Here is a 27,759-nt window from a genome sequence, read left to right as displayed (position 1 = left end):
AAAATAAAAAACAACAAAAAACAAACCATGAAACCAAACAAAAACACACACAAAAAAATCCACAATACAACACAAAAACAAAACAAAAAACAAAATGAAATGCAAAACAAAAATACAAAAAACAAAACAAAAACAACACAACAAAAGAAAAACTAAATGAAATGAAATACAAAACAAAACCAATGAAACAGACAAAATACAAACAAAAAACAAAAACACAACAGAAAACAAAAACAAAACAACAAAGAACAACAACAACTAAATGAAATGCAAAACAAAAACACACAAAAACAAAACAAATCTTGAAAAAAAGAACAATACAAAACCAAGGAACCAAACAAAACACAACACAACAAAAATAAGTTTTTGGCTGACGACACTCAATCCCTCCTCTCCAACCACCTGTGAGACCATGATCCAGCGATCCACTTTTACTTTTACTTTTACTTTTACCACTACACAACTTTGACTTTTATAATAAATTCCCGATGGATGGATAAAATCAACGTCTATCCTGCATTTTATCTCTTTGAATATCCTGTTTCACTCATAAATATGTCACATTATAGAGTTATACTACATTATACAAATTATTTTATCTAATGATACAGTATGTGAAAACCGTATGTTGTCTCTTTTTAGGCAATAAGATCATATTTACAGCGAAAATATAAAACTAAGCTCCCGGCTCTTAATGCAAAGCATATTCAGGTGGTGTTTTTAAAATGTATCTTTTACAAACAAATGAAATGTGTCTACTTGGCTCCCAAACTGGGACAAGTACTACAGCTCTAGACCAAAACAGAGAGAAATCACTCATTCAGAGGTGTGACACTTCCCCACACAGATGTTCAGCTCCTAGAGGAGACAAAACAGCTCCTGCATCATCAATCAGTTCCACACAACATCTGCAGCTTTTACACAATGACCAGACATAAACTACCGTAGCGGACAGAAACATGTTAAACAACACCGGTAATACAGCAGGATTTGTAGTAAAGTCTCTGCCACCATGTGTTGTGTATAGAAGCAGATTTGGGATGTGAATTGAGAAGGATAAGCTTATAATCCATGCTTCGATATTCGTAACAACAGATGATCTCAGTTATGCGAGATAAACAGATGCAGAACTACAGGATGCACCTCACACTAAAAGGTTTTGACAATCAGCACAAAGTAGCAAACTTGTGCAGATTAACAGAGCAAATGGGCTTGCCTGAACCCCATCAAATCAATAATGGCTTTTTCCCTTTCATTTACTGAATGGAAAGTGGATAAATGAAAAGATTTGACCATAGCAACAATTCCAAGCGAGAGAGAAAGCCCCGCCAGCACCAAATTTCCGGTCTAATCCTGTCATGTCCTGTTCAATTAGCTTTTTGCATTGCTTTGTCCACGAAGATCAACCTTTCAAAGTAACTTACACAACTTTGACTTTGTGTTGAAAATATATTTTGCTCCACCACTGAAAATAGGTTTAAACAGAATCAACTGTTGTTGAACAACGGAAAGTGCCAATACAGAAAAAAATATACTAAAATCGGCACTCTATGCCACTTAGAAATGAACAAATTTTTGAACAAAAAAATAATACATTAAAACTAGCGCTGTAAAATCGATTAATAGCATCTAACATAAAATATTTTGTTTATATCATGTATGTGTATAAATAAATAAATATATATTTATGTGTGTGTGTGTGCGTCTGTGTATATACACATGTATATTTATATATATATATATATAAAAATATACATGTGTATATACTGTATATGCATATAATATATAAACAAAAAAATATGTTAGATGCGACTAATTGCGATTAATCAATTTGACAGCACTGATTATTTGCACAGTATTTTATATTGAAGTTTATGACTAAAAAAAGTTGTTACTATGATCTATTTTCTTAACATCTATTGCAAAATAATTTGCTGTGTTAATATTTAAATGCTTAATGCATATTTAGTTATTTTACACTAAAATATTGACAGATAACTGTACTGTTTCCTACTGTCATAAATTACATGATGATTATTAGTGGATTTTTAGTACCTTTGGGCTTCAAAAATGAACAAAAAGTGCCTGTTGGAACTTGAGACTGCAAAGAAACGTAAGAATGTGAGGAAAAAAAAGTAATCAATCGCTTTGACTGGTCTCTCTCAACTAAAGTTCCTCATTATCTTATTGAGAGCTCAATAAGCTTGGTATCTGAATTTCGCTTACAGGAGAGTCTGAGACTTTAATGATGACGCGGGTCTGTGCTTTGACATGAGTAAATGAATAATCCTGAAGCAACGCCAAAGCGCGATAAAAAAAGACGAAGACCTCAAATCATCCCCTTCTGCCCTGCAGTAACCCCTCATAAACTACAAGACATACTCCAGCTCAGCACATGGGTTTCATGTAACTCAGCTTGTAAGGAGAACCAAGGCAAGCACAGTCATACTGCTATAACCAACTGGACTTTCTAACTGACTGAACTCAAAGCAGCACTATGTCATGTAGGCAGAGTCGTGCTGCTCACAAAAGGGCGTTTTGTGTCTGACTGCCGCAGCTGACTGCCTGCTTTGCTAATGTGTGACTACGCTTTCATGGAGAGATATCACTAGCTGACAATGACACTCTTCTGAGACCCCAGAAAAGAAGAGTGACGCCAGCACAGGCATGACAGAAGACAACTCAAGCCTGACCTGAACTGAAAAGATTGAGGAAAAAACCTACATATACCGTGTGTGTGTGTGTGTATACACATACATATATTGTACATTATATATACATACACACACACACACACACACATATGTGTGTGTGTGAGAATGAATCTTATATATCAATGAATCTTATATATCAATGAATATGACAGCTTTTCTTCTTTGATTCACCTCTAAATTAACAGATTTAAAGCAATTTTTTCAAATATTAAGACTGTATAATAATGCAATAGCTTATAAATGAGGATTTCGTAAAAAACGTATGAAAAAAAAAATCTGTGTGATTATGATAAAAACTTTAGGTCATAGGTAGGTCATAAGAGAAAATATAAAATACCTTCATGAAATAATTTAATTTATTTTTTTAATTTAAAAATATAATTTGTTGTTGAATTTAATTATTTTAAATGTATACACAAAGGTTAGTTCATTTGATTGTACAAAAAAAAAACAAACAATTGTATTATATTTTTTGTATAAAAAAGTGCCCCTGCTGGTAGATGCTGTAACTACACCATTAAAAAACATTGTCCATTGATGGAAATTCAAAAGTAGCCATGTATCCTTATAAATAAATCTTGGAATGCATTGTAAAACCTCTTTTTTAACATGAGAAATGTGACTTTTTGTAACATAATGGGTAAAGAGATGCCTTGATCGTTTCCGTCAAATCACGCTCACCTCGTTGACGTTAATCTTGGACTTCGCAGAGGACTCCAGGAAAGCACAGCTGTTCCACTGGCGGGCGAGATTCTGGCCCTGTTCTTTCCCGACCACCCTCTCGTCTTCCAGATCACACTTATTACCCACCAGGATCATCGGCACCTGAAAGGAAACGCTTCGACTGAGTTTAAAGAAATAAGGTAATACTGCAATTCAATGGGTAAGGGATTAGAACAAAGAAAGTCCATGTGCATTTGAGAAGCAGTGACAATTAATTAGCATTTTCAGCACACCACTGAGAAGTAATAAAGTAGGTAATTAGATCAGCAAAAAAAAAAAAAAAAAAGATAGTTAAAATATAAGTGCATACGATCATGATTTCCTGATGTACAAATGCTTCTCTATTAGTTTTTCATCTTGGGAGCTATTTAGAGACATTAGCAGAAACAGGCATTGCTACATCAACAGAAATCATTCTTGAGGGGCAAGAGTTTCCAACAGCTGTTGTAATTCCTTAATTGAGAAAAAGACACAAAAAAGGTAAAAAGAAGCGATAGAAGAAACCCCTTTGGTCATTTCGAAAATCTAGATGCAATCATATTTTCATTTAACACCACAAAAGCAGCTAAAACTCCCACACAACTCTCAGCTTTTAAAACGAAACGCAGTCCAGATATCATAACAGAAGTGAAACTATGAGACACAGCATTTGCATTCATTTTCGGCCGATACTTTCAAAGCAACAAGGAAACAGACATATTGCGTAAACGCTTACAACCAAAGCAAGTAGCCAAGGCAGTGTATATAACTGAAACGTCCTGTGTTAAATCAGCTGAGCTGAGGAAGTGGACAGAAATAGTGCAGGTCAACTGAGGTCATCGCACTATCATCTTTCTCAGAAGCCGTTTAGAATGAGTTCCTACACACACACACACACACACCTTTCACTGGGATTTACTTCCTCCCACGCTCAACAAAGTTGGCCGCAGTTCAAACCAATCCTAGTTGGATTTTGTGACAAAAGAAACTATATCTTAAGGGGATTTCACACACACACACACACACACACACACACACACACACACACACACGCACACGCACACACACCGTTATTTGCAGTGTCAAAACAACAGGAAATCAGTCGTTTTCAATAAAAGTTGTTGATTTTAAGTCAGTTTGATTCATGCATCCATTTGTTCATGATATGATTAAAAAATGCATGAGGTTTTTGGGGGAGTCGCACCACATATCATTATAGAAACTGAATTTACCTCGCATTGTCATAAAAAGGTCAAATGTGATATTTTAACCCTCTGATATTCCTCACTTGGGAGTCACGCTTGTGATCCTCTGTGGTTGAAAGAGACAAGCGCATAATTATTTTATTAAATGTGTTTAAATTAAGTTAAATTATTTAAACTAATGTACTATATTTTGTTTCAATAATATTTATTGTACATTTAGACATTATCAAAGACTCCCCCCCCATTTTTCCGTGTTTTTTTCTTTTCTTCATGTAGCAAGTGCCACAAAAGTCACTTTCAAAGACCAATTTTAGACAAATTATTATTTTTTTTTCTAAAATGACCAAAGACGAGGAGTTACAAAACTTATAGACACACAGTCATGAGGATCAGCAGGGGTTCTTTCGGCAATATTTAAAAAGGTGGCCATTAACAAAGCCCACATATAACATTACAAACAAGAATGCAAACTAGCAACCTCCAGGGATCATTTTTCTGTATGTGAAAACAAAAACCGACCAAAATAAACCTTTATAAGTAAACTCAGCGACTAAACGGTATGGTTGCCCAACCAGAACTATCAGACAAAGGTGGACAAGAAGGAAAAAAACCCAGTCCTTATGTCAACAAAGACGAGGCTCTTCACAGCTGAAAGGTCACCCTTATTGACAAAGGCAAGCGTGAGGGCTGAGGGTGGGTGTGAAAAAGGAGATACTGGTGCTGACGACAGGCTGAGCTGAAAGCTAAACATGAACATGATGGAGTTCGTGAAGATTAAGAGGAGACTCACATCATCCGTGTCTTTGACCCGCAGAATCTGTTCTCTCAAGTCCTGCAGGTCGTTGAAGGTGGACTGTGCTGTTATGGAGTATACTAGTGCAAAGCCCTGGCCGTTCTTCATGTACAGGTCCCTCATGGCTGTGAATTGTTCCTGAGTGGGAGAGAAAAAGGGCAAGGATGAGTTCAGATAGTGTACGGAGGAGTTGAGGTACTGACGGACAAATTTACAAAAATCTCTAAAACACTCCAAAAGATTAATAGGGAGTGCAGAGCATGAAACAGTTGGATGGAGTTTTTAAATAACTGATAAGATACCAACATATTGTGCAAAAACTACACAGAAATGTTTTACTGCTTTATAGTAGTTATTATATCTGAGGCATAAGCACAAACAAGATGAGACTTTAATGTTCACTTGATTTTAATGAACCATATTATTAGTAGTAAGTAATAGTACTGATTGTTTATAAGGTTAAATGTGTTCCCTGTGCACTCACTTGGAAACTGTGTAAACATGAATTTACACTTCCATTCATTTCCCTTTCAAATTTAATTAAAGAAATGTCCAACCCAAACTTTTGAACGGTAGTGTATATTGGACTAACAAAAGAAACAACACAAGAGAGGGGTCTCCTCCATTTTGAACCACCACATGCAGAACTGACATTCATAAACTTGAGAACATCTTTCACATTGCGGTTTTGAATGAACCTCAGATAGACAGTCCTGTCCTGTCAAGTCAATGAAGCCAGAGGCACATTAGTAACTCCGCAGCTTTGTTTCCTCTGGGTCAGTGTGCTGAATGTGGCCAGAGCTGCTGAAACCCGTGGAGAATGAAAATGGTTGTCAAAGGTAACTTGTAATATGTGTAGTGAAGGAAGGCTAGGGAGGAGAAATAATGATCTTTCTCTCTAGAGGACACAACAGTGTCTCATTAAACGTGCTAGTGAGTGGGCATGAGCTTCGGATTTGTTGAGAGAAAATCCACACAAACAAACTCAAAGAATCGTACTGTCTATCTTACATCCGTGAAATACAGAGAAAGAATGTTTTTATCCTTTTTGGAGATCGATAGATGTTGGTCACCATTTACTTTCATTACAAGGAAAAAGAGCAGCGTGAACATTCTTCAAAACATCTTCTTTTGTGCTCCACAGATGAAATAAAGTCTTTCAGGTTCGGAACAACATGAGGGTGAGTAAATGATGACTGAATGTTCATTTTAAGATGAACTATCTCTTTAATAGCTGTGGTACTTGTGCATATCATTTGCAGATTGACTTGAAATTTACGGCTAGTAAGTTAGTTCGGCATTACGCAAGAAGTTAAGTACATTTTTCTTGAACTCTTCACTTTGTGGTTTCAGCTCACCAGCTTTCAAGATTGAATTAAGATTATGTTCTTGAGTGCAACTAGCACTCGATTAATAATAATCATTTCAGAGCAAGTGCCAGTCCTACTGTACAAAAAACTGCAGCCAATTTGTAGTTCACATCCCTGACAGTAATATTCTCAGCTTTTTTGGCTCGGTTTCATTTGACCATGGCTCCATTCTGGGGCAGAGAGCCCAAGGACAACATTCACCATCTGTCACTACAACTCAAGAGTTGTAAAACAGGGGCTTGTGGAACTGGAAATATGTCCTTATCCCCCACAGGGGCCAAAAATGCTCTGTAAAAAAAACCCCTCCTGCACCTGTATGAGATGAGGACGGCCATGAAGATGCACATGTACGCAGCTATTCATCATTTAGCTTACAGAAGGGGGAGACCGGGGGCAAGTGACATATTAAATTGTGCTAAAGTCATGACACACACTTAGAAGCAGCTCTCTCTCGTCATCTGAGAAAAAATGTGTGCGATTGTTTTACGCTGAGAAATTTTCACCAACAACAAAAATTCAGATAAAAAAAAAAAAAAAGTGTTACTTCTGCAATCTAAATATTTGATACCTTTGAATTCAGATTCTATTTAATCTCCAGGTTGTTAGTTAAAAGTCAACATGACTACCATACAAGATTTTATCTTGGCTGTGACATCAGGGAAAATTTAAACACTAGTTGCAATGCAATTGTGTGACTGAATTGAAAAATCATTACATCTATGTTAAGATTTATATAAATCTATGTTATTTGATCAAAGCATCTAGTTTTTGACTCATCAGCTGATCAATATACTTTACTAAAAAGCATTTATTAACTTAAGTCAATATCACATAAGGGTTAGCAATATTCAGTAATATTAATATGATTTAAGCAAAAATATTTTTTTCATCCATGGTCTTATTACAAATAGAGTGGGATAGATTATCATTTTAAAAATTAAAACACACACACACACACACACACACATATATATATATATATATACACACATACATACATATATACACATACATACATATTATATTATATTATATTATATTATATTATATTATATTATATTATATATATATATATATATATATATATATATATATATATATATATATATATATATATATATATATATATATATATATATATATATATATACACACATATACATATACATATACATATACATATACACACATTTATATACACACTTAAAGTTAGCTTTAATGTATTGTTTATTAATGTATATCAATGTATTATTAATACACTTAATATTCAGCAATATTATTGATTTGACTGCACTGTTCAGATGAGAACTGAATTGAGCTGGACGATGACATCACTGCTTTCTCCAGAGCTGTTTTATAGATTAATTAAAATCATTCCATAATTTATGAACTTTAAAGTTACTGAACTGAATCAACACTGAACTGATTTCAACTGAATAATGACTGTTTACTATTGTCGTTTTATAACTGATTTACAGCGTAATTGAATTCTGTTTGCATCATTGATTCATTATTTTCCTGATCATCACTGCAAAGCTGCTTTGAAACAATCTGTATTGTATAAAGCGCTATATAAATAAAGATGATTTGACTTATAATATTAAAGCTTGAATAGTGACTGTAATACTATAGATAAATAATTATTTCTCATGTGAAGTACATTTAATAATTAACCAGTACTTTTCACACATGCAAATACTTACTATACCAAAAGGTTGCAGATTCATGGTAATCTGCAAGTTATCAAAGAAAGTTCTGATCACAAAGTGTCTTACCGTTCCGGCAGTATCCAGAATTTCCAACATACACTGCTGTCCATCCACCTCCACTTGCTGCAAAAACAGAAAAACAACAGAAAATCTGAGACAAACAACAAACTGAGAGGCTTTGTCAGCTGCATCATTAAAAAGCAGCCTCTAATGACACATGAGCGCTCATCACTGCCACCCCCTGCAAAGCTCTATATGGAACATTCCAACACTGCAAACTTCCTGTGGTCTCTAATTGAGTTGGCTAAACACTTTCTGTGAAACACTAATATGGGTGTGGTGTGTATTACACACACAAAAAAAGACTATGACACTTCCAGATTGTAACATCCTTTTACCCACATATTTGTGACATTCAAATATAAATTAATTATTATAATTAATAATCAATTAATTAAAATAATGATTCTCCAGTTCTATACAGTGGTTCCCAGAATGTATTTGGACAGTTATGCCACATTTAAAATAAATAAATAAATTATAGCACAAAGATGATTTTATGTTTATGTTCAAATTAGATAGATACATTAATTAGTTACATTACAATAGTCACTTTTTTTTTTAAAGTTAAGGCAAAAGTCACTTTCTGGATGTTACATGATAGTACACTGTAAAAAATTATATGATCAATAAGTTATGATGACGTGTTTTTACATTGCTTTAACTCATCAAAACAAATTAAGCAATTTTCAACTTTTTTATTCATTATACAGGATTCAACTCATTTATTTAAGTCAGTTTAAAGCTGCAGTCCGTAACTTTTGCCACTCTAGTGGTTAATAAACAGAACTGCACGCGTCTTGCGGAAGAACATTGTAGCCGGAGCTACTTCTCTCTGTTTATGTCTATGACAAGTCACGCAGGTACTGGGATACTCCGCAGTGGGACCAGTCTAAAATAGTCAGAATATAAACACTTATTATAGGTGTAACATAGTGATTCAGGATAAGACAAAAACACGGTTTGGAAAATGGATTCATGATGTACTCGCTTATTATATACATTTTGTAAATTCTGAACACAAAAAACGGACTGCAGCTTTAATGTAATTTAAGTTGAAATGACTTAAACATCTAGGTTGATTGTATGTGATGAACTACTTCAAATTTTTTAAAAACTGGGTTGATATTTTCTTATTAAACGTAAAGAAATTCATATTTTAAGATATATTAGGCATGACTTAAGTGTCCAAAAATATCCAAATATATTTGAGGCCACTGTATAGATTGAATAAAATCTACAGGAATTAAAGCTCATACTGTACGTCAACACTGGTAAGCCTCCCCTACAGGAAGTGCCCATGGGACAGCAGCATAAGCAATGGCGAGGAAGGGAGGTGCTGGTCATGATGGGACTTCCTTTTACTGTTTGAGTGAAGGTTCATTTTTAGACACGGCCTTTGTCTCAGGGCCTTGGACGGAGGCCATTAAAATATAAACATCATCGAACACCGCAGTCTGAGCATAGGGTCGATGAGACATCCCACAAACAAACACACAGCATTTTCTTTGACGTGTGTTACTAGGGTGGGACAGAATATGTCTTGTAGAAACGTGTCAATTGTTAGAAATTCTGTCATGATAAACCCGCAGTGCAATTTGAAAAAAAATCTGACGCAAGCAGAAAACTATATTCTACACTGCAAAGCGGATGGGTGTTTCCAGTTCATTGATTATAGACAGCTTCATTGATTATAATGGGAGCCATTTAGTTTTAATGCAAGGCGCTGCACCATTTGGGTTTGGTGTAACTGTAGGTTGTTTAACAATTTAGGACATAAATATAGAATTAAACTGATGTGAAACTGTATACTGTTATATTTTAATTCTAATAACATTATTATATTTATTCTCAGTGTTGAGAGTAATGCATTACAAGTAATGTGATTACTTTTTCAAGTAACTAGTAAAATAATGTATTACTTTTAAATTTACAACAAAATATTTGAGTTACTTTTTCAAATAAGTAATGCAAGTTATAATATTTTCCCATTTATTGACTGACAGCTGAAAAAAATGTTTTTGTTTGTTGCTAAATCAAGCAAGCAAGCCTAGCCCAGGTGAGACAAAGTAACGTAACGCATTACTTTCGATAAAAAGTAACTAAGTAACACAATTAGTTACTTTTTTAGGAAATAACGCAATATTATAATGCATTACTTTTAAAAGTAACTTTCCCCAACACTGTAGTATATTGTAACTGTATATATTGGTTATTACACATTGGTGGCTCACATGGCTCATCCAATGAGATTTTGATATAATGTACTATTATTATTTATTATTATATAAGGTACTTAATTCACTCAATTATAAAAGTAGTATGGCTTACTTCATGGTTACTCAATATCTAAAAAAATGTTTAGGTTGAGTTTACTGCAAAAAAAATATATCATAGACTATATTGAGATACGGCCTACTGTACAGCATGTGTTACTGTATAGCATGTGTTGGTCTAGGAAAAGATTCAATAGGGTTTTGAGTCTGGAAACCATTATAAAAACATTGGTTTGACAACTGATGCACAATAAAAAATGATGCAGAACTTGCCTTTCTGTATGAGTCTTCTATTGTGGGGTCATACTTTTCCACAAAGATCCCTTGGACAAATTGAACAGTCTAGAGAGCGAGAGAAGGGAGGAAGAGAGGGAAAAACAAAGAGAAAAAGACATGCCCATTAAACGTTACGATACTCAAACATGACCATGTTGACACAGTGCAAAATCACTTTCACTTCCAGTGGCTGATGGGAAATTCCATTTGAAAGGCTCTAAGAGGTTTTGCGCCTGTTTGTGACATAAACAAGCCACTGCGTGTCATTATGGTTTTCTTTGCCCTGAAAACCACATAGGTGCTCATACGAAAAGGTCAATGATGCCACAGAATGTCCACTTCACATAGAAAGAGACCAGGGGCTGGCTGCATAAACTGCTAAGGCTAGTCTTACAAGTTAGTCATTTTTTTCTTTAAGACTGTTCATAACTTTCTTCAAGTCAGTTACATAAAAGGATAGATTGGTCTAATTTGATACCGAAAACTAAGACTGATTACCCCTAACTAACTGCTAGTTGGTCATACTAATTCTTAAGACACAGTCTTAACATAATATCTATGTTTATGCAACTGGCCCCTGCAGGAGAGAAACCTGCAACTCTCTGGTCAAGGATCAGAAAGCATTCCGATGTTGCCTGGAGACTGGTTACCTAGCGTTTAACTACCGGTTTAAATATAGAAAGATTTATAGACGACAACCAGAGGCTGGAGGTAAATTGTGGACGACTGAAGGATAATTGTGTTGAAACAAAGGACCGAATTAAGGGTGATCAGCTTTGCCGTGACTTCACAGGAAGTGCAGGGGTGGTAGAGAGTATGAAAATCATGTGATGCTGCCCACAGGTGCGGGGGCTTCAGGGCCTCCACGGCTCGGGTGACCTTTGATCATCCTCTTTCTGATGCACACTTCACCCTGGATTGATTCATTAATGAGGGCTCTGTTTGGACAGGGATCCACACACACACACAGGCATATACAACAGAAAAGCATTAAGATGCAGATCAACTGTGGGAGGAAGACAATCACCTGATGGGAGGGAGAGGAAGAGACTGATAGGGAGAAGAAAAAAAAAACGAGCAAAGGCAGGTGATGTCAGTCACGAGGTACGAGTGATCTCATTGTATAAGCAGTAGCCACATACAGGAGGCTTTGTACTGGTGAGAAAGAGATCATTTGTTTACCTAATGCCTCAATGTGCAATCAAGATAAACAAACAAGATCAGTGAAGAAATAATGATGAATTTAGATTAGTGCCGGTGCGCTGTAGTCAGCTAATGATGTCTTTTGTAAAATCTGTTGAGATGAGACTAGTCAATAGCATGAATAAAATGGATCTAAAAAGGATAGTTCACCCAAAATGAAAATTGGCAAAATGTTCTCTTTTTTTGGTCTGGATTGTTATAATATAATATAATATAATATAATATAATATAATATAATATAATATAATATAATATAATGTAATGTATAACAACAATTAATGTAAATAAATAAACAAATACATAAATAAATACATACAAACTGTACATATATCAATACATATACAATAACTTGAATATACCTCTTATATGATGAGAATGTTTTTCATTTTTGAATTAAAATCCCTTTTGAAATCTTTTTGCGTGTCATGTTAAAAATGTTAGGGTGACAACTGTCCTTATTATAATAAAGAAAAAATGCATTAATACGTTAAAATATATTTTGAAAAAATCTGCTTTGCTGCTTATCAATATCTGAAAAACATTTGCCTGCCAAATTAAGGTCATGTGGTGCAACCAACATGCAGGCACATGCAGAAAAAAAAAACACAGGAAATTATATCATTCAGAAAGCCCTCAAACTGTAAAAAGTGATCAGTTGACTTAACTTAAAAAAGTGAGGAAATCCGTTGCCTTAAAATGATTAATTTATTAAAAATTCTTTTTAACAAGGCATGGTTAGTTTAGTTTGTAAAATGTCATGTAGTGTGACTCTAGTTTTTTTATTTGTATAAATAAACAACATTTTTAAACAATGTAAAAAGGATCACACTTCAGATTAGGGTCCAATTCTCACTATTAACTAACTATCAATTACGACTTTTGCCTCAAACTCCTAATTACTGCTTAATAATAGTTAATAAGGTAATTGTTGAGTTTAGTTATTGGGTATTAAGGATGTAGAATATGGTCATGCATTAATATTTTGCTTTATAAGTACAGCCAATATCCTAGTATATGCATGCTAATAAGCAACTAGTTAATAGTAAGAATTAGGATTTACTACCCTAAACTAAAGTGTTCGCATGTCTCAGCACTGAATGGCAAGAAGATATGTCCATGTCGCACACACAAAAACACCTTTTTCCCTTTACTCAAGAGTGTGGCTAGTTTACTGACAAAAACCGCAAAGAATGTTTATTGTAAACTGAGTATTCAGTCAGAGCATTCCAGTGGACGTTATGTAATAATATCTGCCTATGCAGTGAACCATCTCTTGCTGTTGCTGTTGGAGCTTCTTCCCTGTGTTCCTCACACTTCATCGGCCCCACGCACCTCAAGGCTGTTGCCGGGCCGCAGAGCACCTGCGGGGGGACATTGTGCATGTGTGCATTTTCGAAAGGGAGGGTTAAGGGCATTAAGTCAGCGGTGAGGATGCCCGAGGTTTGTGAGCGGCCCAGGAGAGGTGATGTGTGCTGCTGATGCAGCAGGGTTTAACTGATGTGCTCCAGACAGACCAGACCATGTGCAAGAGAGTCAGCTGGCACATATGCTCTTAAGTCCTTTATCTTACAGCTCCGTTTCTCATTCTCTCTGGCTGGTTTACACTAGTGCCTCTCTAATGCACACACACACACACACACACACACACACTTTCTGGCTCCGTTTCTTACAGTAGCTCGCAACTACAGCCTGCTGCACAGTGTGTTTAGTGGGCTAAAAAAAATTCCATATATGGTGAGAGAGATGTGGAAACAAGGCATGTAAATTCAACGGAGGCCACTGATTACAATGTTCCAACAAAAAGCAGTGAGGATGTGTGAACGAGGGGAGTGAGTGTGTGTGTGTGTGTGTGTGTGTGTGTGTGTGTGTGTGTGTGTGTGTGTGCGTGTGTGTGCGCGTGTGTGTGCGCGTGTGTGTGTGTCTGTACGCATTGCTCTGCTCGCAGCGATTAGATCACATGCACACAGGCACGCTCAGCATGCTGATATCTCAGCAGCCACTTCAAGTGAAAAAGCAAATATTGTGGAGATGAGGCGGGGTATCAAAGGATTAGTAAAGGTCATGCTTATATTAAAAAAGCTCTTATTATATTGTTACAATTAAGAAACGAAAGGTTTGTTATTGCATTTCATTATTCATTTGGGTATTGAAAAAGCACAGGGTAATTTATCACCTCACAAAGAACATAACTTTTACTTGCTGATCAAGACCCTTAAAGAACATCTGATTCTATCTGATTTCATATTAATTTCTAATTTATTTGTTAACCACTTTTTACAATAAATCATTCCAAAACACTGCATTGCATTAAATATATTTAATAGATACACTACAATTCAAAAGTTTGGGACAAATACGTTTTTTTCCCTCATGTTTTTGAAGTCTATTTTGCTCATTTATTTGATCAAAAATCAAATATAACATGAACAATTATTACAATTTAAAATAACTGTCTTCTATTTTAATATATTTGAAAGTGTAATTTACTCCTGTGATGGCAGAGCTGAATCCATAATCCATGTCACATGATCCTTCATTAATCAATCATTCTAATATGCTGATTTGCTGCTAAAGAAACATTTATTATTATCATCAATGTTGAAAACAGTGGTGCTGCTCAATATTTTTGAGGGAACTGTTAATAGGAAGTTCAAAAGAATAGAAGGAACAATTTCAAACAATTTAATGCATCCTTGCTGAATGAAAGCCAAGTTTGAATATGCAGAAATGCAAAAGAGATGCGAGAGCTATTGCGGAAGGTGAAAGGTGCCTTTTGTTTTCAGGCTATCGATGAGCAACAACACATTAGCATGTGCGGTCTCACTCAGGCACACAGAAGTCGGCACAATGCCCATCTGAGTGGATCGGCTCCTGCCTGCAGGCAGATGGACTCTCTGTGTTAGCTATGGCAATCCATCATTACAGCACAAGCTGACCCTGTTGCTCCTGTCCGAATATCTGCACTCCCCTGGACTACCTCAACTCATCTGACGGACAGGCAAACAGGGCGTTGCCTGGTGATACGACAGTTCCTCAAAACACACAGTGGCAGTCAATGTTTGAGAACGGCCCTGCTCGTTTTTGTTTTAGTTGCTGTAGTCAAGGGTGCAGTACCAGCATGAACACACAAACATATGAGTAACCTCTAAACCAGACCACAGAAATCACTCGTGGTGGCCAAAGATAAATCCATGCCATTAGGTCATACATGTCGACACTAGTTACCCATATAGCTACTAACACCTGACCACAGTGTGGTTTACTACTTACTGTTCTTTAACCGTGTAAGCTAACTTTAGCTAACTAACTATAGGTTGTGCTGTTCATTACTCATTACATTATCCATTACTGAATTGTTAGAGAGCACAACAGTCACTAAAAGCATTGCTCTGAAAGTAAACGCCCTCTTTAAATGTCAACGATACATTCATTTGTAGTGAGTGATAACATATAACTTTTCAAGACGGACCAAACATGAACTCTGAGGGGTTCATATATATATATATATGAAGAGTTCAGATGCAAAAGCCTCTAAGTGCCATCTGAATTTTTTTTCTAGAATGATCATTTTTATAAAGCTTGTATATTTAAGTTAAGTAATTTCACTTAAATGAACATTAATAGGTAATGTGTATTGCCATTTAAGTGAAATTATTGAACTTAAATATACGAGCTTGATAAAAGTTATCATTCTAGAAGAAAATTTCAGATGGCACTTAGAGGCTTTTGCATCTGAACTCTTCATATATATATATATATATATATATATATATATATATATATATATATATATATATATATATATATATATATATATATATATATATATATATATATAAAATATAACTGTTTTCTATATTACTATATCTTAAAATGTAATTTATTTTTGTGCTAGCAAAGCTGAATTTTCAGCATCATTACTCCAGTCTTCGGTGTCACATGATCCTTCAGAAATCATTCTAATATGCGGATAAAAATGTTGAAAACCGTTGTGCTGGTTAATTTTTTTGGAAACCCCCGATAATTTTTTTTCAGGATTCTTTGATGAAAAAAACGTTCATCAACAGTAACAGTATTTATTTGAAATAGGAAATATTTTGTAACTTTATAAATGTCACTCTACTGTTTAATGCGTCTTTGCTGAATAGAAGTATTCATTTCTTCTTCAAAAACAATAAAAAAAGAACCATCTTACTAACCCCAAATCTTAAAATGGTAGTATACAGTGCTTGACATTAACACCTGCCAACCCGGATTTCAGCAGTGGTGTGTAACACAGTCAAATACACACAAAATAATGTTGAAATGCCGGTCTTGGCGAGTATTCACGTAAACACATGTTTAAAGTGAACATAAACGGGTGAGAAAGAAAATGCATGTGTAACAGTATAATGGGTCTGTTTCAGGTCTTAAAGTGACAGCAGCCTAATATACCTGCTGGAAAATTATGAGATAAAATTTAAAATATCTATATGGCAGTTTTTCCACATCGTATCGATGTCAAAATTGTGGCCAGTGAAAATGCTGAGAGGATAGTAACTTTGGAAAACCACTAGCCACAGTGGCTGGTGAGCAAATGTCAAGCCCTGGTATTGTATATTAAACTAACATGAATAGTAGGAATACATTTTAATTCATCGAAACAAACAACAGCACTCTTTGCACTTGACATTAATATGCACAGTTTAAGGATAAATTGTGGATTTCTAAACTGCCTTCATCTGAATCAGCCAATTATGTGAATGTCATAATCAAAATTTGAGACATGCAGTGCAAAAGAACACTGAGTTTAAAAAGACGCAAGTGATTTGAATACATAATGTACCATTCTTTACAGGACAAGTAGTTAATTCATTTCAGTAAGACCTGTATTTGTTTTTCTGGCAGATTTGCGGGGCCACTTATAAAGTGGGCGACCACTGTTGTAGTCTATACAGCTCCATTACAGGACACCAAGCTGACCCCACATAGTAATGATCTGATTTTACAGACCTGTCTCTTTCCCGTTGTCTGCATGGAGCAGGACAGGAGCTTAATGTGAATGCATTTACAACACGATTAACTCTGCGTGGCCCATTTCATCCAGACCCATCCATAGTGCTCCAATTAGAGTTAATGGACAATAAAAGTCTATGTGCTTTATGCTGAAAGAGGTCTGCGCCGAGAGGGAAGTGGATGGAGGTGGATGGTTCTCACACCCTGTGGCACACATACAGGCAATGGGCTCTTTGTTGGGCCCCGAGGTGAGTGGGTCGGGCCATTGTGGCTGCTCTCCAATGGGTGAGCCATTTGAGTTCACTGGGATGGAACAAACTAGGTCAAAGTGGTGTCAGCGGGACGTTCGGTATTACATGCGGAGTACTAGCATGCTAACGAGCTAAGGAAGCAAACGGTGACCTTAATGATAAGAGATCATTCATGAGGAAGCATGCTCTGTTTTTAAACAGCAGGGTAAATGTGGAAATTTAAGCCTAATATTCTCGGCTAGCAGCAGAAATTTTCCACAGGGTTTCGTGGTTTTGACCCATTTCATTTCTGAAGAAGAGCTGCCGAACTATTTGTGGTTTCACAATGCTATTCTGACATATATTATGCTGACTGAACAGAAAATGCCAATGTACTGAGGCGCAGTCATTTCGCTGTTTCCGTGACTCAGCTATGTGATGTTTGAGTGGCTCAGAAAGGGCATCGCAACCAACCAGAGGCCAGTTTAGTTCTCACAACCTTTAACGACCTGATTGGAGACAGATGTTCTCCAGGGATGCTGGACAGAAAAGAACAGCAGCTCTTTCAGATGAGGAAACTAATTCTTCTACAGTTAGATGATACATGTTTTTTTTCCCCAATATAGGATGTAATTTGTTATATATGGTGAGGGAGGCTTGTGAAATGGAGAAGCCATAAAAGGCAAGAAAAAATTAATAAGGATTAAAGGGATGTCGAAAGTCGTTCCAAACCAACAGTAGGCTATGTGATTTGGTGATTTGGCCTAAGATATTTTGAAGGACAGTTTTTGTCCATAACGTAAAAGTAAATGGGGTTCTTAAAAAAAACAAAAAAACATTTAAAACATCATATTTTATGTTCCACAGAACAAATAAAATCGTACAGGCTTGGAATGACATGGGAGGGAATTACTGATCACAGAACTGTCATTTTTGGGTGAACTATTCTTTGAACATCTCAACCAATGACTGAATTAGGGCTGTCAGAATATCTGATTTTCACTATCATTTCATAATCATGGCTAAAAGAATTCATGATAATGATAGTGTCGCAATATCTATAAATAAATGATGCTATCAGGAAATTCATCTTTTTCTTTTTTTGTGTGAGTGTGTGTGTCTGTGTTTTTACTTTTTTGGCCAATGAATCACACTCAAAATACGAGTTAGAAATAAATATGAAGGGAGAGTTTGTAACCATAACCAATACAAAAGCATACAAAAAGAACTTATTGTTGAACTGCACTTCCTGCAGTCTTTTTTATGGAGTACAAAAGAGTCCAACACTGGCAACTCGTGGTGAGCAAACTTTTTTGAGTGACAGAGTGTCTAGCTTTTACCCGTCATCTTCTCTGACATGATTTTATGCGGCAGTAGTAGCTACACATGGCTTCATCGTCTTCTTTCCATTTTATGACAAGTGGCAACAAGCGTAAAGTTGCAGTACCGCCTACTATGTTGGAGTGTCAACAAGATACTGGCACAGAATTAATATGTAGCTTTAACACAAAATCAATATTTAATTTTTAAATAACATGGTTATTGTCAATACCGGTATATTGTGACACTCCTAGAATCAATTTCTTGATTTTGAGATCCTTGTTGAGTTGGACTCACAAAAAATTGTGATGGAAGAATGTTAGCATTCACCACTTATAAATTTGATGGTCTAGATTAGGGCCAAGTTGTAAGATGCCTAAGAATGAACATAAAAATTTTATGTACAGAAGAAAAGAGCATTAAGAGAGATAAAGAAAGGAAGCAGGGCAGGTTGGCGCTCCACTTACCAGCGCAGACTTGCCGACACCTCCTGATCCAAGGACTACTAACTTGTATTCACGCATTGTGCAGTGTGTCCGTTAACTACCTGAGGAAGAAACAAGACAAAAAAGATGGTAACTATCAATTTCGTCAGTCAGAATTTCCAACAAGTAGCTAAGTTGCTAAAAGCTTATTCAGTTGACTTTCTTTTAAACTTTTTTACACAAAAAGGACTTCAATGGATAACCTGAAGCTGAGAGCCGTAGTCAATCAAGCAACAAAGTAGATTTAGACCTGTGGTCAGCCCTCAAGTTCAGAGCTATCAGAAGTCCTCCAGCGTGAAATTGCCATAAAGCCGAGTATCTAATCTGAACTGCACCCTCAAGACTCCTGCCCACTCATTAATTAAGACTATGTAAAGTTTCCTTTGACATCACAATTATTATGAGTCAACTTCAGCTTTCGCATTTATAACACCTCAGAGAGACTGTCAATCATCTGACGTGTAACAGTGCACTGCCCATGAAGGTGTTTGGTTTGAGGTCGCAAAGTTGTGCATTTATGCCATTTCCTTCTTCGCAGGAAGACAGGGGAACAAGAGCAGTGTGGTCGGGTTGACATAGATCTCAGATAAATTACACACATCGTTCACACACACACACACACACACACACACACACACACACACACACACACACACACACACACACACACACACACACACAGATGTGAACTGCTCCACACCCTGTCTCTTGGGTCTTTCTGTCTCTCTCACTCCTCAGCTATCTCACGCAACACATAGAGTAATAAAATTACTTACAGACATAGTATACGAATGTGCGGTAGCTTGGGTTACAAAAACACTTTACGTATGCAAAAGAATTTATGAATGCGTGGTCAATGCACAGTAAGTGAGTAAAAACTTAACTCGTATTGTTCTGGTGGTAACAAACCAAAGTAAGCCAACAATTCATTGGTTTATTCCCCCCAAAAGCGTAAAGACTAAGGCACTATCAAAACATTGATTGTTTGAAAATCCTGACGCCTCAGACATAGCAACATTGGAACAACCAATGGCATCGTTTTATGTTATGTGTGGCCAATCAATGGCAGATGGTTTAGAAAATTTGTTTGAAAACAGTCCTTATTTTGCAATTTCGCAATAGCGTCACTTGTGGCAACCTTGAGAATGCAACACATACTTCAAATACATTATCAACTGAGTTAGAGTCGGACACAGAAACCAACAACTTACAAAACGAGCTTGCATTTTTGGAGTCACTTGACCCCAGCTGGACACATTTCTTAGGGGGCGTCTACACATACACCCAAAAAAAGGTCACGGGACACATTTATAAAAGGTGAGGTGCTGAAAAATAATGTGAAACAAATGGCAACAGTCAAACATGTCCGCCTGAATGTGTATGGCTGTGCCAGCTGTATTGTGTGTGGGAGAAAAAATGATCTACTGGACAAGCGTATTTCAAACTCCATCTGGCTATCTGTTTTTGACTCTGTCAGTAACATTATTGTCTCAATGATTAAGACACACAGGTGTAAGTGTGAAAATAAGTGTAAATGCTTGCGATACTGACACGGTTTCGAGAGGATAGATCCTCACGTATCATCAGTTGTCGGATGACTAGTCAACCACTGTGACCCCATCCACAGTTCATATGCTTGAACCATAAATATATGTGAAAAATACAAACAATATCCCTCATTCCACCCAAGCTTGAGAGCACAGAGCAGACTAAGAGTGGAATGAGTTTACAGGGAAAAACAGGAGGCACATACCAGATCCAACACGCTGGGTTTTAGTGGGCATGACAGCTAAATCTGGAGGCAGACTGACTGTGAGACCACACTCAGATAGAAGAGATTACCACTTACATCTAATGCAATAGACACAAGAGTATCTGAGATGGAGAACTGCCCCATTCCACTGCACTCCCTTCTCAGCAACAGATCAGTGCCAGCAGCTCCGTGCTGAAGAACAAATCCTCCGCTGTCATCTAATGCTCTGCTTTCCATTTACATTGGCAAAGCACAGAGGGAATGGGAGACGGAGCAGGAGGGAGAGAAGAATTGTGTGGAAATGTGAGGCTGATAGAATGAGATGCTCTATCAATATGGGAATACAGCGTTTAAATGGAAAACATCTTTTAAACTGATGTATCGTTGTATTTGTCAGTCTGGAGTGTATTCAGCACAGATATGCAAGCGCAAATATAAAAGGAAAGGCAACCTCCAGAGACCTAATTCTTCGTCACACGTGGTTTATACACTACTAGTGACTACACAAGTTGGTAGCTGAAATAAGATCAGAAAAACAGCGGTTGTTTGGGTCAAACTAACTGCTTCTATATAGATCTTGACAACAGAGTGAATTAGTCTATTTGGAACAGAAATACACATTTCTTAAGGGAAAAGTCTGATTAGATCTTCAAATATGCATTCCACATATGCTTTTGGTTGTCAATGAAGCCCTCAGGCATCAGGGATTTACAGGCTTACATCACAGAAGCAGGGGAATCTGGGTTTGTGGGAAGGAGAGATCGCCGTGAAATCATCTTTATTGCAGCATTCAGGGCCATTCTGAATTGGTAATAGGTGTGAGGGATTGAATGTGTGTGTCTGCAGATTTTTTTATTTATTATAAACCCACAATATATCATTTGCCAGGTGATAAAAAAGAAATTCTTGCAGCTGGTACTCTTCGATATTAAACAAGACATTTGCAGGAAAAAGATCCAGTCTGACACTCTCCAGTCCAGTAGGTGGCAGTAATCTGCAATTATTTTCTTGTCATTTTAATAGCTGTTAGCTAAGTACATTTCTGCCAGCTACTGGACTGGTGTAAGAGCGTCAAATGGCGAACAGGAGAGCTATAGTGGCCACCATGATTTTACTGTAAAATTGCTGAAATGCTGGGTTGTTTTTACCATAACATTTGGAAAATGATCATGTGGACCTATTTCTGTGACACTCTTGGGTGCTTTATTGACTCGCCAGCGTTTTTTTTAAAGTTGCCAGCCACCTCCAGCATCCTCATTTTTACAAAAATTGAATGGCCCCCAGAATATTTTGTTGTTTAAATATCGAAACATGCAATATATCAAAAGAAAGAACAGAGCCTCTGTTTTAAAACAACAATAAAAAAAATTATCAATACTTGAATGTGGGTAAGTTTAATTAAAATGCAACATTTTGAACAAAAAGCTGAGAAAATAGTGTTTAAAAAATAAAAGACTATACATGCATAAGCAATGGTTTTATCGCTTGTTTCTGCTCCTTTTTTGCATATGTTTTGATCCAGAGATTCTGTACTCTTTCAGAAGATGCATAATAGCGGCCCCTGGCCCCCTACCATATTACAGTGAAAACGTGGAAAGCCAGAAAATTAAGTGTTAAATGGAGTCTCGATGTACTGATATTGTACTGAATTTGCTTTATTTTGTGATCTGCTGAAGAAAACAAGTCATAAGAGTTTGGAACGACATGAAAGGGTAAAGGCCCATTCACACCAAGGACCAGAACGCTAACGCTAACTATAAAGTTTCAATAAACGCTCTACAACTATAACGACAACAGAGGAATGATATCCTAGAAATCACATTTAGAATAAACTTTTTCCGACTAATAAACAATGAAAACATTGACAGCCAATCAGAATCCACCCGATTTTAAAGAGCAACAGACGTCCAAACTGCAGTGCACACTTAGAATAAACAGAACATTATCGTCCGTTGGTGTGAACGCCAATGCGATTATCATTTTAGAACATTTGAAATCGTTCTTGGTGTGAACAGGCCTTCAATCAAGACAGAATTTCCATTTTTGGGTAAGCAATCCTTTTAAAGGCAGGGTAGGTAGGACTATATAAAAATAAAAGATCCAAATTTGTTAAAACTTTCTATATATATCAATACATAATTAAAATGTAAGTACTCTGAAAAAAAGAGTATAAAAATCAAGTGACTCTAGACCGTTTAATCTGTATTAAACACAGCTCATTATTTCGATTCGGGACGAATCAAAGGATTGGCTTAGGCGACTGTCACTCTCTCTCGCAACCATGGCAACCACCCTTTTGCCACGGGATCTGCCCTCTTGCGCGCGCACGTTTGATTTGAGGAATTCGAGAGGCACGGAACCTAGGAATAGCAAAACAATGGCAGAGAAAGAGCAATCAAAATTCACATTACCGGCATGCAGTTAGTGAAGGCAAACAAGGCAAAAAAAGAAGACAGTACAAGAAAAGGTAATGAACAAAAAGTCTTTGGATAAACAAAGAAATAAAACGCGTGTCAATATCATCGTGGCTTTCCAGCGACCACCCCGTCCTCAGCCTCTACTTCCTCGGACCCTAGTTGCACGCCACGGCGTCTTGCACGACCTCCTCTGCTTCGCCCTAAAATTATTTTTATTTTACAAAAGGACATTTTACAAACCTACATTTTGCGCATGTGCTCCTGCATGCACTTTTCCAGTCACAACACAGCAATCAAAGGAGGACGCGCTGAAAACTGTAATGCTGTTCTCTTTCTTCATAACTCGTACTGAGAAGGTTTGAGTTGCAAAGGAATTTGTGACTGTTTCAGCTGTTCAACCACATCAAAGTTTCGTAATTAGTAAGTCCGTGCTTTTTCTCTTTTTGTTCTTATGTGCTGAAGGGCCGCTGTGCCTTGGTGAAACGGTGTTTGTACGTACGTGAAGAGCTCTTTTCCAAAACGCCATAAACCTAAAAAGCTGCCTCAAAGAACCAGCAAAAGTAATGATTATGAATGTGTAAAATATTGCAATAAGACATTTTAATTGTTTATTAATTTCTGTGTCGGCTGCAAAGATGAAGTTGACGATATTTGACTCGCGATCTTCGCAGTAGGCTAGTGAACGCATGCACCGGAGAAATGCACATTTAGGCTACATAGTTTTATTTTGTTTTGGATGGTTTTGTTTAGAACCAGCTTTCTGTAAATATATTCCACATTTTTTAGGCCTGTGAGGCGAGGCTACGGTTCGGTTCACGATGATATAATCTCCAGTTCAAGCACCTTATGTTGTGATTGATAGCCTATATTTACTTTATGTATTTAATCCAGGAATGAAAATATTAATGAATTAATGAAAAAAAAAAATATTAAAATTAAGATACAATTAATACAAAACGAAATTCGTTTTAAAGAAAGGCTTTGTGCTTTCTGTTTTGAGGTCTCTGTGAAAGTTTGAAAGTCTAAGTGCCGCTTTTTAGAGCGCTCGCGTCCATAATGGAGAACTGTCAAGTAATATTGTTTTTTCCTCATAAATGCAAACACGAAAAATAAAAGACAAAAACTTTTTTAAAAAGACAAACCATAAATTTAGAAGGAAAAAAAAAAGATGGATTTATAGCGTTTTGGGGGAAAAATGAATGGATTTATACCGTTTTGAAAATGTTATTTTTTTTTTACTTTGAATTGATCATCAACAATATTGTTGTTTGATTTAATAATCACTGTTGCAAGAAGTGCCTAGTTAAGTTTTTTTTTTTTTTTTTTGTAAGTGGAAAAAGTAGGGGCTGCCACAGATTCTGTTTAGTTAGCTCCTTTATTGTTTTTTTCTATAGCCTACAATAATAGGTCAAATGCAGCAAGTCAAAAGACCAACTGGACCTTCTTTGCCAGTTTGCTCACATTTCTTTGAAGGATGGCAAAAATATCGCCTGAATATCGATATCTAGATATTGGAAAAAAATATCGAGATATTCATTTTTGTCAATATCTCCCACCCCTACATGCAGAACACCATATATGTTATGAATCTTACACGAAATTCATCTTCATCACAATATAACTGATGGTAATGTAAAAAAGTGTATCAATGCAACCTGTTTTTAGCTTATATAACTAGCTCGTTAGCGAATCAAAAAATATATATATTTTAAATTTACCAATATCAATATGCTAGCTTGATAGTGAGTACTAAAATACATCTTATTTGTTTATATTCATAAGCAATTAGCGTTAGATTTTTTTATTACATGTGATTCTGACATGATGTCACTACATGCACTGTGCTCCTTCCTCTCTGCTTCTCTCAGGTAAATAATGCGTCTTCAGCTCAGCGGTTGGAGTCGCGCGTTCATGTGTTTTGGGGGCGTGGCTTTGGAAGGAGCCCAGAAGGGAGGGGGTGGAGTGAATGGAAATAATGAACTGTCTTTAAAACAGTCCTGAGAGGTCTACAGACACTCGATTTTTATACTTTCTTTTTCAGAGTACTTACATTTTAATTATGTATTGATATGTACATAAAGTTTAAACAAATTTGAAAAAGAAGTTTTTTAGACCATTCCTACCTACCCTGCCTTTAACACCTCAAGTAAAGATAATGAGGACAGAAGCAGTTTGAGTCATAAGCAGATAAGCAAGATGAACTTAATGATCTGGCTTTTTTCAAACGATCTTTAACTGCCGCAAGTACTTTGTAAATGAGAATTTCAGCTTGAGTCATGATTGTAATTCACAGAAACGGCAGTGATGTTGTATCAGCGCATCAAACAAACACTGAGCTGCTGAAGCCTGTGGTTAAGTGTAACAAAGATTGTGGGAGTTCGGGGTGTGTAGATGAGCAGCTTTCGATGGTCATATTTAAGCAAGAGTGGTGACACATGACAGGGTGGATTATGACAGGAAATAGTACTTGATTTCTCATACCATCCCCTTTGACACACCACGCCTCTTCTGAGCTATAAAGTCAAGCGATGACAAGTTCAGCTCAAAATATCTCAGAGTCACCCAGCACTGTGTGAGCTGACTCAGAGGAAGACAACACTTGAACAAATGAGTGACTTACTTGACCCACAACGTGACCTAAACTCATCCTGACCTCTGACCCTCCCAAATCAAATATATTTTTTTAGAAGGCCGTAGATTAATCTAGTTTCCTAACACGTCTCCTCTACACCTTGTTGAAAAATTAACAGGCACATAGATCTGCACAAGCCATTGTGGCAGCAAACTGATCTCTCTCCTACAGCGCTTCCTCTCTAGTAATTAACCAAGAAAGATCCCATGACGCTGTGTAAGAGGATTTTCGCAGTGATGAAGGAACCAAAACAGAGAGGGCAAACGCTTCAGATCTTCCTCTCAATGATGACAAAGGTCTGGAGTTTCAACATGCTAATGACCTAGATAAACTTTTGGAAACAAAATAGTTAAAAAAATAATAATAATTTAAAAGGAAAAACGCTTCCTAAAAAGACTTAATATCTTTATTCACATGTAAAAATAACAATATTATACTTATCTAAGTAAAGAACAATAGAACTCAGCTAGGCTAGGTAAACAAGAGAATACGTGTACAAATAAGCGTATTCAAGTGTGGAAGCCATATGAAAATGTTTATCTATGTGGTTTGACAGCCTTTCTATGTGTGACAAAAACCACATTAACGCCCAAGTTAGAATGCTTATAATGGCCACACACACTTAAGCTGAGGAGATAAAAAGTGTAAGGCAGACACAATATAAAAAATATAATGTTATCAGTCCGATATAAAAACAATTTTTCTTGTATATATTTAAAGACAATTTTTTTTTTTTTTTATATATATATTCATGTTACTGGTAAACCCAGTTATTTATTATATATATATATATATATATATATATATATATATATATATATATATATATATATATATATATATACACACACAAGCCATTGTGGCAGCAAACTGAAAAAACTGAATATATATATATACTGGGTTTACCAGTAACATGAATCTCTCATTTAAGAGCTGAGCCAACCAGATTGGCCTCTCAGTGATTGGCTGCTGCCAGGTGTATTTTGCCTCTTAATTTTAAAAAGTAAATCAATTGTTTACTTTTTGACAGTCTCACCACCTGCTTCACTCCGCTGTCAATCCCACAATCCTCTGTGCAAGCCTACCACTCAGCTTTCATAGACAATGAATATAAAATACCTGCTCAGTGAACCAGAAGGGTAAGTGAACTAACTGAAGAGCTTTTGACAAGAAAAACAAAAATTACATCAAGACCATGGCTTAAAATGACTTCTAATGGGTTATTTCTGACTCACTTTTCAGAAAAATGTCACAGTAGTTGGGACTTTTTTTCTCTAAAATATTTTCTTTCTTTTCGATTTTGACTTTTCAGCACTTGACGGATACAGAGAAATCGGAATCAGAACAGAAGGTAGTGCTCACAAAGGCTTCGAAACAGGGAAGCCACTTATGGTTTGGGCACCTGTCATCCACAGTCAAAAGCCAAGCAATATCATAAGCAAGAGCCCTAAATGACGAACAATCTTTCCACCCATGTTTTGGCAAAGCATCCTTCTGTCAGGCTGTATACACACAGCGACAGTGGAGGAAGAGCAGCACTCGGGCTAATGGCTGAACCTCAGGTTGTCCTCAGAAAAGGTCAAGAGGGTGTCAGAGACTCAGCAGCATCACAGTGAAAG

The 27,759-nt window shown here is 36.4% G+C and overlaps 1 protein-coding gene across 1 annotated transcript in view; it reads right to left on the bottom strand.

Annotated features, from left to right (window-relative positions):
- Nucleotides 1–27,759, bottom strand: part of rap1b (RAP1B, member of RAS oncogene family) — a 55,842-nt gene that overhangs the window by 1,296 nt on the left and 26,787 nt on the right. The window contains exons 2-6 of the mRNA XM_084112701.1: nucleotides 19,321–19,400; nucleotides 11,103–11,171; nucleotides 8,560–8,616; nucleotides 5,412–5,552; nucleotides 3,396–3,539 (exon numbers count right to left, since the gene is read on the bottom strand). Of these exons, the coding sequence (XP_083968827.1) occupies nucleotides 3,396–3,539; nucleotides 5,412–5,552; nucleotides 8,560–8,616; nucleotides 11,103–11,171; nucleotides 19,321–19,377 (468 nt within the window). The 5' untranslated portion in view covers nucleotides 19,378–19,400. The remainder of the gene's footprint in view (nucleotides 1–3,395; nucleotides 3,540–5,411; nucleotides 5,553–8,559; nucleotides 8,617–11,102; nucleotides 11,172–19,320; nucleotides 19,401–27,759) is intronic.

Source organism: Abramis brama, assembly GCF_963993115.1.
Source record: "Abramis brama genome assembly, chromosome: 4".
NCBI lineage: Eukaryota > Metazoa > Chordata > Actinopteri > Cypriniformes > Leuciscidae > Abramis > Abramis brama.
The sequence above is the reverse complement of the archived record's forward strand: the minus strand, read 5'-3'. Positions and strand labels throughout refer to the sequence as shown.